Below are 12,311 nucleotides of genomic sequence, written 5' to 3'. Positions count from 1 at the left end.
AGGCATTCACACATTATTTATCTAAGAAGGAACAGTTAAACCAATGAAATTTAAATAAGTGCAAGGTGGATATGGCTAGAATGTCTATAGCCTTGAGATTTTTCAGCCTCTTGTTCACCCTGACTTTGAACCCACACAAAGGTTGTCCAGACAACATCAGCTTCTTAGCCTTTGTCCTCATCTGCACAACTGCAGGTGACTGGCAGTACTTGTACAAATAATGGCTGTGCTAAGTACAAAACTCTCAAGGCTGTACTCTACAATAATAATGATGCATTGCATAGTATAAGCCTTTGGAAAGGTTTTAGCCATGCAGGGATTTTTTCACTTGCTCAGCTGAGTGATGTGTTTGTGTGTGTGTCTGTATATGTGTGTGTGTGTGTGCGTGCGTGTGTGAGCATGGGGGATGGTGGCGGATGCCTTGGCACAATTCTAGGCCCTGGAAAGATTAATGAGGCAAAGAGAGAATATAGGGAGAAAAACAGTTTGAGATTTTTATCCAGGTCTGGAAAAATGCAACTCCAGGCACATTCATTCTAGGACTGGTTTAGGGATGGAAACTTGAATGAGGAACAAACTTCACTCAGCATGGAATTTGAATTCTGCAGAAGAGTGTAGGTGACTTCCAGTGAAAATATACAGACAGTTTATGGCTTAAATATTGCATGCTGTTTCCCCGGCAATGAATTATAGAGGGAGTTGAGGGATCTCTAGGAATTACTATTCTCTGTAGGGAGGGGCATGTTGTTATATTGCTTTTTCTCACTTTTTAGCCAGCCCTAACAAGCCCCTCCCTACACAACACAGGCACCGATTTTTGCGCCTCATAAATAAATACAAATAGACCAAAATTATGGTAGCACTGCAACACTGATGTATAACTCTACAGGTCTGCAAATAGTGGCGGAAGCTCAACAGAAACTGTAAAAATATAGAAAAAAACATTTTAGCCTGCATCTCCCACAGTTCACTGAACCTAACAGCTGCTGATAGTGTGTTGCCACAAATGTCTGATTGAGGAACTCAGTGTCCGAAACCTTGTGTCTTTTAAGTTTAATAAACTGATTTAAAACCCAGGGACTTGCAGGCCAAAATCAATATTCCAATATACATATTTTTACATAAATAAATAGTTTATGTGGCTACTTCTTATAAAAGACCATTAATCTTAAAGCTGTCTGCAGCCTTGGTAAATATTACTTGCTATTCTCATTTTTCTCATTCATTTTGCAGGGGATTTTGAATGTAACTTCATGTCACAGATGCTTTTTCCATCATAGCAGTTTATACTGTCAAAATCTGCAGTACTGCTTCCCACTCGATATAACAAATTGAGAGTAAAACTTCAGGATGTGCTTCAAATGATGGGAAATGCTTTCTGTCGGCTCATTCATGATGATACTTGGTGGCTTTATATTGGTTTGTGTGTGTGTGTGTGGGCATAATGCAATCAAATTTTAAATTTCACACATACTGTAAGAAACCTACATTTCCAGGGTATGAAATCTAAAATTACACTTGCATAGTTTCTGTGTTGTTATGAGATTCACACACATGCAGACATTTTCCACACTACTTCAGAACCTCTGATGCCACGAGCCTCTTTTTCTTTCCACTCTACTGTGAGTCAGCCTGTTTAACCAGGATATCGCATTTATATGTTTAATTCCTTTAAGGTTATGAATTCCATAAGGTCTTCAGGTTTTGTTTTGCTATTCAGAGCGTCATCACAGCTGGGAGATTGAGGTGTAAACATGAATATTTGAAATGTATTAATTTATTAACAGCTTTATTTGTTAATGCTTTGACAGCTTGACCACTGAATACAAAGCATGCTGCCATGCGAGAGCCAAGTTTTCTTTAAAAAGGAGCTTTCAGTCCCCAAGCTGACATCTATCACTTTATATCCTGCTGCTTGGATGCATTTCAAAAATACCAGTCATCTTTGTTAAAGTCATTAGCCACACCCACACACGACACGAACACACACGCACACACACTCACTCTCTCTCTGTCTGTCTCTCTCTCTCTCACACACAAACACACACACCCACACACACAGAAAAATGGCAATAAAACTTTTCATATTTTCTTCTCTCATAATGATTGCATTACAGTATATTTAAAAGAGACTGAACGTGCAAATGGCCATCATAATTAATCATAATAAACCGTCTTTTTCCAGATTTTCCACTCATGACATTTACAAAAAGAAATACATACTTAGGCAACAGTTATTTACTGTATATATTTGCCATTTTATATGAATGTGTTTAGATTATTTCTCATTGGATACATTTAGTCAACATTAGAATAATACAACAGGTAATAATAAACATATGGTAGCTATAATAACCACATCAGCTGAAACTAATAGCCCTAACTAATTATTTTCTGCTATTATGCACTTCAGGGAATTGTATCAGAAAATTATACTCACATCTTTCAAAAGAACCTCCTGACTGTTAGATTGGCAGTTTAGCGCCATGATCATGTCCTTCTTGAAGGCACAGTGCTGCTTGCTGAGACAGAGCACCACGTACCTTGATCAGACCAAGACTGTGCTCAATGGGAGGGTGCGTTCAGATGGGCTAGCGATTCCAAAGCTCTTGTGATTTCCACTAGGCTATACGCAAAGCAGATGTGGTCCCATGGCCAGGAATTCTGTGCAAAAGCATTTCTGAGTTCCCTAGGACAGAATATTGAGCTAATACTCATTGAGCTAAGGATTTCAACCACTGAGAATGACCAAATATTAAAATGAGAGAAGTGTAAATTGTGTCAAAAAATAGCCTAAATCCCATTGAAAATACACTGCAAAGTAAATGGAAATAAAATTGCATTTTCCAAATAGAATGTACAAGGTACCCAGGTGGACCTATGAAAATGGAAAGGAAATTGCCAAGGCTGGATGTACATAAAACTTATAACCACTGTGAGGGCTATTTGCTTGAGCTGTGCTTGGTGCATTCAGATAAACACTTTCTCCAGTTCATTTTCAACTCTCACAAACAAGCCATATTCGAAGACAGACAGCGTTTTTTTCCAACCTCTAATTATACATTTGTGATAAATACAAAATTTCAGGCAAAAATACAGATGAAAAACAGGTTCATTTTTACAAAAAAGAAATGACTACTCGTTTATGAGCACTTGCTTTTAACAGTTTTTGCACAAAAATATCAGGCACACCTAGCATAAAAACACAATGCATCATGAATAGATAAATGCACACACTCATCCATGCATGTACAGTTCCATAACATATATAAATAAACAACAACAACAACAATTTACTCTCATTCATGCAAGGGAATTCACGCTGAACCCACTATACTACATGGCCAAAAGTATGTGGACGCCTGAAATCCAACATTGCATCCAAAATTAAGGGCAGTAATATGGAATTGGCATACCCTTTGTAGCTATAACAATCCCCACTCTTCTGAGAAGGCTTTATACTAAGTGTTAGAGCATTGCTGCCGGGACTTCAGCCAGAAGAGCATTAGTGAAGTTGGGCACTGATTGGGCAATTAGGACTGGCTCGCAGTCGGCTTTCCACATGATCGCAAAGGTTTGAATGGGGTTGAGGTTGGGGCTCAGTGCAGGCCAGTCAAGTTCTTCCACACTATTCTTGACAAAACCATTTCTATATGAACCTTGCTCTGTGTCCGGGGGCATTGAAACAGGAAAGGGCCTTCTCCTAATTGTTGGAGAAGCACAAAATCGTCTAGAATATGATTATGCTGAAGCATTAAGATTAGCCTTCACTGGAACTGAGGGGCCTAGCCCAAACTAAGAAAAACAGGGCCAGACCAAGGGGTGTCCAGATACTTTTGGTCATATAGTGTATGTACAGTTTGGCAACTGCACATGCAGGATATTTTCAGTGAGCTAACTTAACATTTGGGAGGTCTACAAGTCCCACCCTTTTTAGCAACTGTTGTCATGCACGACAAAATAAGAGTCAGTAGGCAGCATCCAGTTAAATGAATTATATCTATATAGTCCTGTACAGGCTATTTTTATGGCCAGTCAATTCAGAAAATTCTGCTGTTTATTACACATTAAAAAAAGAATTATTTAAAAACATTAACTTATTTCAACAGGCTTTCACCAAACTTCAGTACATCGTTGAACACCAAATAATTAGATACACATGAATATCACAGGATGAACAATCAAGAGTAGCTCCCTTTCTCTGGATCATCACAACACAACATATTCATTTCATAGATACTACATCAGTTATCAAACTGAAGACAATCAATGCAAAGTTTAGATTTCTAATCCAAGATTAACATCCTCATGATCATCATTAACTTTTCACCACCTGTGACTTTTCAATCATTTTATTGATCACTGATTTGGAATCTAAACTCAGGAGGCCTGTGATCTTTTCAAAACCCCCATTTCAGGTGGCCTGCAGGGCAGGAGTAAGTGATATATTTAAGCATCTCTTCACAAATAAATTAACTCAGCTCACTGCAAAGTTGAAATGATAGCATGTGTATGTACCATATGTCTCTCTATATTTAATTATCTTATGGTTGTAGATTTATATGCATTATTGTTATTATCAGTTAATCACAACACAGTACAATAAGATGAAATCTCAACAAAAACGTGCAAAAATACCATGCTGTGCAGGCCTACAAAGCACTGTGTATAAGTCATTAATTAAAACATGCATGATAAAAGACATGACTTACATGAATGTTTTAAACAGCTGATGAAAACATATAGCCTACTGCAGAAATTATATGTCTTTATATGTTTATACTTGGCTGTCCAGTTCATTTCACTAAATGTACAAATTCTTGTATATTTTCAACTTAAAATACATATTGTTTGTTAAATACATACTGCAGATATATTGATAAATAGATAAACAGAATACTTCATTATCCTCATAGGGAAATTTGTCTAGCAGCGTAACATTTGCATTTACAAACAGACATTTATACCAAGAAGCATAAATACAGACAAAAATGAAAAATATTTCAGACTATTAAATGGATATTGAATCTTACAAACCTTTCCAGATCTATTTTCACGTTTGTCCCATTAATGTACTGCATGTTTGTGGGTCAGAAAACGTTTAGCCAAATAATTAAAAGTATAGTTTATTTCACAATATAAAAGAATAAACAATCTTGTTTGTGAATACAATTTCATGAACAAAATAATAATAACAATAATAATAATAATAATAATGCATTTTATACATGATATGTGTTTCAGACACCCAAAGCACTGGATGCAGTGCAGTTACAATTCTGAAGTATACCACAGTTGAATTGCAGATTATTTCCACTATAAATGATTGACATTTGACACTCTTCATGCAACACAAAGTTATAATGACCGTATGCTCTTCAGATGGTAGAGTGAAAAAACACAGGGCCAAGTCACATTAAATAATTTAGGAAACTGGCACACTAGCATTGCATTCCTCCAATCATTGAGTCAAAATCCCGTATTTGAAGCTGTCTTCACAGAAACTACTGTCAGTGTCCTTCCCGCTGAGTTACTGCTGGCTATTAATGACCACTATTAATGACCAATCTTATCTCATCCAGATGCCGACAGCAGTGACTCCAGTGTGTAGTCCAGGGTTATATTAATGATATAACAAATAATTTAAAAAATATATTGCGCATAATTTTTTTGCATAAATGAGAAAAGCCATATCTGCAAATAAAATGAGCCTTGCATGTAGTTCAATTTTTTTCTGCTATCAGCTCCAATGATGTTGCGGAAGCAGTGGCTATGTCTTAAACGGAAGGCAGCTGTCTCGTTGCCAACAAAGTCAGCATACTCCGACGATAGCGTCCTAACAAGGAAACTTAAAAGGCAACGAATTTGGCACTTTGAAGGCAGGTGATGTTACAGAGAAGCAACGAGACTACTAGCAAGTTAGCCGTTCACTTTTTTCAAAAATCAATGTTCTAGATCTCCATTGCTTTCAATTACCAGTAATGATTGTTACATCATTATTAGAATGTTCAGTTAAGAACACATGTGATCATACACCTTAAAGGGCAAAGCGTTCTCTTGTTGGAACCTTGACCATTAGGCTACTTCCAAAATAAAGACAGGGGTACCTTTACAATCTAATAATCTGAAAATACAGATGTAGCAAACAAAATTGCTCATAACCTGGACAATTTTGGTTAAAACATCTATGCGAAACTGGCTGGATCCACTATGGTCAATTAAACTCAAGTGCTAGTTTTTCTCTTCACAAAAACAGTTTGATGAGTTCAGCAATTACCAAAATGTACTCTCCAAACTGTGTTTGTAAAGAAACACAGTTTACTTGCATTTAAGCGTTATTCAAAATAAAGGACATTAAATCCAGGCCAGTGATTTTTATGTTTTGACATTTACAGATTTCACCTTAATAAAGCAGCTGGGTAACAATTATTTTAATGACTCATTATTAATTGAGTTCCACAAAGAGTGCCATTTAGAAGACTTTAATAAATGCTGACACTTTCTGTTATTTCCCTTCTGCAATAACAACTGTAGCACTTGCAATATTTTGCCATGGCAATATTTGCCTGAGTGAACAGATATAGAATACGGAAAAGAAATGCAGGTTAGACTAATTGGAGAGTCTAGATTGCTGGTTGGTATGAGTGTGTAAGTGAATGGTGTTTGCGCCCTGTGATGCTGGGATAAGCTCCAGCCCCCCCGTGCCCCTGACCAGAAAAACAAGTGGGTTAGATAATGTATGGATGGAACATTTAACCTTTGATATACTATTTGGAAGCAAATAAAAAAACAAACAACTCTAATGCTCACAAAAACAGCTAGTAATAAAGACAATAGCAACAAAACTGCTTTATAGCGCTATTCAGATTTGGAGTTCGAAGAACTTCAAAAACAAGAGATGAAAACAGCAAAAGGCAAACAAAATCATTCAGATAAGGAAGCACTAAGCTGCAATGCAGGTGAATAAAAACAGAACATGTACATGAAATACAGTCTAAGTGAAAAGTAAATTACAAAGCCTTATAAGGAAGCTGGAATTTTAATAATCCCTAAAAAGAGCAGCCTTAGTTTGCTCAGGTTGGGAAGGTACCCAGATACCTTGTCTTCCTACTAAGGACAAAGGTACTTTTCCATTATTTTTCATTCAGGCTTATAAAAAACGCAAACCTACATTATTATTACTGTCTCCACAGAAACAGAGAGTGAGATACAAAAAGTCAAGTAAGTGTTATTTAAATTGTACAAAATAAAATTATTTTGCTTGTTAATTACCATTTTAAAATTTAACAGAAGCAGCAGAAATTTGCAACTCTTACAAGATAGCCTAAGTGCTAGCCCAACCCTTAAATTTGATGAGATACTAGTATGTAATACACAATGAAACAGAAAATCCAATTAATTTCTATCAAAACCTATCAGGGGAAGGGAGAACCCTGAGAAAATCAATTAATAGCACTACATGTCCCTCTGGTGCACACATCTGAAGTGAAACCAGAAGCTCTCGGTAAATATGCATTCACACAATGCTGTACATCATCTGTCTCTTGCTTTTTTTTTTTTCCCCCCTCGTGGCACGTGGCCTTGCAGTGTCCTATGCACAACATACGAGTCAGGGGTCGGGATTTTGGAGAAAATATGAAGCAGCACCGGTCAAGCAACAGGACATTAATATAACTGGGAGCGTTTTAACACACATTAAGCCTGTCAGATCTGATAGCCATTCTGGAGGGGGGAGGGGGGGGGGGGGGGGGGGGGGGGGGGGGGCTTGCTCAGCAGTTCCCCATTTATATAAATTGTTGCAATTACCAGAGCAGTTTGCCCGGGTGCATCAAGCAGGCCTTCAAGAATAGTGCGCCATCAGCACTGGAATGGAGCACAAGCAGCTGAAATCCCACAGCAGCCGCCAGCTCAAGGGAAAGAGTTCTACCACCACTGAAGAAAGTAAACATCGATTTAGAGTAAAATTAACACTAGATTTCAGCAGATTAGTGCATGGGGTTGGCTGAGCAATTCTGAAAGAATTGTAGATTAGGCTTTTTCTATTTCAACCCAAGGTTCCGTTGCCCTCTCACGCCCACAAAAACATTCAGTTAACTGGAAAACCATATTTTTAAGATTTTGAAAGGCAGTCATTCGTGAAATTTTGCAGGAAATTCTTCATGCAAAAGCACATACACTGCAGCAAGAAAACTGAGCAAATACTATTCCTAGTATTAGGCAATAGTCATTACTATTCCAGAAATGTCCATGTCTTAGCCCCATGGGTTTCAGTGGGTGAACTACTTGGAATGTATGAAATCACTGCTGCATAATATATTTAACAATGTAATTATTATGTTTATAATTATGATATGATTACATTAGAAAATATGAAAATCATACTGTAGATTTCAGATTTAATAGTTCAAATACTGCTCAGCAGACTTGCTAATGTATAGCTAACAACACAGTCATGCTTTGTACTGTTTACATTTCATAAAGCAGCGCAACACCTTGATGAATCCTTCTTTACCACTTATCAAGAGCAGCAGCCCCTCCAATGTACAGTATAAAAAACATGACAAACTGCAGAAGCTTAAGAAAGCATCATTCTTGTAGTTGAAGAGCAGTCAGATTACTAACTTTACTGTGTGTGAGCTGGCTACTAACATGGGCTGGCTATTCATTTTTTGATTAGTGCTTTTTATCATGCTGGCTACAAAAATGAAGCAATAATTAAAATGCTTAGCAGACTTATTAGTCAATTACATTTCAATTCAGGTAAGAAATTTAAACTGAATTAAAGGTGCAGTGTGTAGAATTTAGTGGCATCTAGCGGAATGGACTTGGCAGAAATGGAACATAATATTCATAAGTATGTTCTAATTAGTCTATAATCCCAAGAAAATAAGAATTGCTGTGTTTTCGTTACCTTAGAATGAGCCTTTTATATGTACATAGGGAGCGGGTCCTCTTCCACGGAGGCCGCCATGTTGCACCTCCATGTTTCTACAGTAGCCCAGAATGGACAAACGGCTCTAGGGGCCTTTTGCTTTTTTTTTCTCCATGTTTTTACTTTTGGTGGGTGGCGCGAATGCACCATTTGGAAGACGAAGAAGAAAGAAAGAAGAGACTAAGCGGTCATATATTGTCTTGGACAATCCGTTTGTGAAATATATGCGCATTTGTGATGCCTGTGTACCTTCCAAAATAGCTGTGCGTAATAACACACGTTGTTTACGGCCCTTTTTAGTACAGTCTGGCTTGATTAACAATACATTTATTCAGTAGGTGAGAGTATACGCTTTCTAGTGATGTATAACATGTCTGATTTTGCTTTTGGAATAGCGTTTTATTGGTCAGCGTAATCAAACGTTTTATCCTCATCGCATTCACTTACGCATTCACTCTGTGGTAGCAGTAAAAGACGCTGCACCCAACGAAACGTTGTCAATGATTTTTCGTAATTTCTTGGAAAATACTATTATTATTGAGGACTTCTGGGAATAGCGAAGCCATATGTTTGCTGACAGACCTAGCTGACACCGTTTTCTGGTGTAAGACAGAAGGATAGAAATATATAATTGATTTACTGTCTCTATTGAAAACAGATAAGATTTCATCATTGCTATGTATTACTCAAAATATTTCAGTTATATACGTTATTTTTTAAATTGAGTGTCTTTAAATAGGTTAGTGGTATTTTATAATGAGGATATTTCACACTGTAATGTAAGCATTAGTTAGTAGTATAATAGTTTTTGTGACGCATCATGTCTTTCTATGATTTACCATGCAAAGCAGCTAACATTAGCTAACGTTAGCAATAAAACGCTACTACAATGCAGAACAATTAATAATCATAATTGCTATCTTACTTGTAAGATATGTACTACAGTTTTGCAAACTAAATAACTAAATAGAATTTATAAATCTATCAAGGAACCTCATCACCGGACACTTGGCTACTCGATGCTGTTGTAGATGATGACATAATTTTTGGAACTTACAGGCCACCGTAGCTTCTCCTACGTCAAAGGGAGGGGTGAAGGGAGGTGAGGGGGGGTATTCAGTTCATTGCAATCTGTAACCTCACTCCTAGATGCCACTAAATCCTACACATTGTACCTTTAATGAATAGAAAACAAGGCCAATTCATCATTAGGCAATGGATAGCTAATTTGGAAACACTTACTCAATTCAACACAACACTTTTTTAAACTAAACCATTTGAACAAAACTGGTTTTGGTTTTTTCTAGATAAAACTGTAACAATAATGTCAATGTTTTCATATAATCTCATTCATTAATATCCTAGCATGTGCTGAACCATGCTAGCTAGCATAATCATTAAATGATAAAGCTATTAAACCCCGCTTTTTGATGTTTTTTAACAAACAAAAAAACAAAACTGTCAATACACTACCAATACCAGCTGTTCTGCTGCATGAATAACTATTAAGGGCAATATGAATGCTTTATCATACAGCACTTAAATATTAAGCGGAGAGGGGAAATAAAGTTGGAGGAAGAACAAGTCTCTGAGTTCCCAGGCTGGGGCACCAAATACATACAAATTTGGATTATGCCTTGAGAAATCTCAGTTTCTGCAGTGATCTCCTACAGCTCACCTTGAGGGGAAGGCCACTTGCTCGAGACATTTCTTAATTTCTTTCTTGGTGGAACAGGTGTGTTTACTTTTGGTAATTGCATTTCTCGGTTCCTGTCATAAGCTGACTGAAATACAGATTCCAAGAAAAAGCACTGCTGCAATTGGTCGTGCAATGCCGTGGAAATACACCAAAATGACTCCCAACTGATTTAATGGTATGAAATAAGCACAGGAAACTATGAACAGATAAATAATAAATGAAGTAAATGTAGTAATGTATTCTCTCCTAAAAGTGTGAATCTGAATACAAATATACAGGCATCAACAGAAAGGACAGCTAATACTATTTACTACTGTAAATCAAATAAAAGAAGGGCACTGATTATAAACAGGTCCTGCAACTGTTTAATGCTTTGGGCCACGCTGAACTGTATATAGTGGTCATTGCTGCATGATGCAACACATCATGCATCAGTCCTGCTGACTAAGATCCCTCTATCTCTGAGTGATGTTACAGTACTGCCCTGTGGGGCTGCTGGTCATTGCCAACACTGGCAAGGTCCAAATTTGATACCAGACCACAGGGTCCACCTGAACACTATCACAGAATCTTAACAAGATTAGCCAAACAGCAGCCCGGAACATTTAAGAATTCTTATGATTGAATGGGGCACGTATGTCCTCCCTCTCCAGTACTCTTATTTCAGACAGCAGGCATGCATGTGTTTGAAGGGAGGGGCTTTGGAGGGAGACCTGAGGGGAATGAGTGGGAGATTGTGGAAATTTTTTTTTTTTTTTTTTTTTTTTTTAAATCTAGACCTTGCCTGCTTGTTTCTCCAAATGTGCATACTGCACCTTTAATAATAGTTGTGTCTTTGATTTAACATGTGATAACCCAATTTTAGTGTCATCTCCCATTCCCTTTAGCCCCACCAAAGCCCTGACAAATTCTCTCCCATTTATGGAGGTTTCCTATTTAAGGATTTATAACTCCAGATGTGAGCATCACAGAGACTTGGTAAATGGCTTAAATAAAGCCAGGCATTTGTACCCAACGTTTCCGCTGGTAAGGTTTTGCCGTGGCGAGGCGCCACGGCAAAATCCTTGCCGCCACACCATAATAAAAAAATTAAAAAATTAAATAAAATATATATATAGCCTATATATTAAATTCATAAATTAAAAATGTTAAACTTTCTAAATATTTCTGCCTAAATGCGCTTTCAAATCCATACTGTCGCGTCCACATTTATTTTCAAAAAGAGCCTAGGCCGCGCGCACCGTGCTTGTTCCTTTCTGAGGTGGTCGGATGACTTGCAGCGTGCGAAGGTCGCACGGTCTGTCAAAGCATCACTTTTTTTTCTTCAGCCACCGAAAGACAAGGAAAAAGTAGGTAGCTTCAAATATTACAAAAATACCATAGTGTTAACTAGTGTTTTAATTGGACCAAAATAAGAGCCGGTACCTACTCCTCAAAATACATACTGTTTAAAATAAATTAATGTTGGTAATCAAAAGAAGAGTCGGTACTCATATACAAGTCCCAACAGCTCCTGCCCATCTCAAGCACTGGCGTTAACTATCATTTGGTGATGACAACTGGCGGATCCTAACTCTGTTCGGGCAAGTGCAATGCCTCATGCAGTTGTCTGATCGGACAAGTAAAAAAATAAATGTGTTAAATATGTAACGTTATCTGAAAATAAACAGTGTTTGAGCC

The 12,311-nt window shown here is 37.4% G+C and overlaps 1 protein-coding gene across 1 annotated transcript in view; it reads right to left on the bottom strand.

Moving 5' to 3' along the window:
* The window catches only part of tnmd (tenomodulin), a 61,451-nt gene extending 58,868 nt beyond the window's left edge, over window positions 1–2,583 (bottom strand). Inside the window, exon 1 of the mRNA XM_035432729.1 lies at window positions 2,441–2,583. Within this exon, the coding sequence (XP_035288620.1) occupies window positions 2,441–2,494 (54 nt within the window). The 5' untranslated portion in view covers window positions 2,495–2,583. The remainder of the gene's footprint in view (window positions 1–2,440) is intronic.
* Between the last annotated feature and the right edge of the window lie 9,728 nt (window positions 2,584–12,311).

The sequence above is a fragment of the Anguilla anguilla genome, chromosome 9 (assembly GCF_013347855.1).
Source record: "Anguilla anguilla isolate fAngAng1 chromosome 9, fAngAng1.pri, whole genome shotgun sequence".
Classification (NCBI taxonomy): Eukaryota; Metazoa; Chordata; class Actinopteri; order Anguilliformes; family Anguillidae; genus Anguilla; species Anguilla anguilla.
The sequence above is the reverse complement of the archived record's forward strand: the minus strand, read 5'-3'. Positions and strand labels throughout refer to the sequence as shown.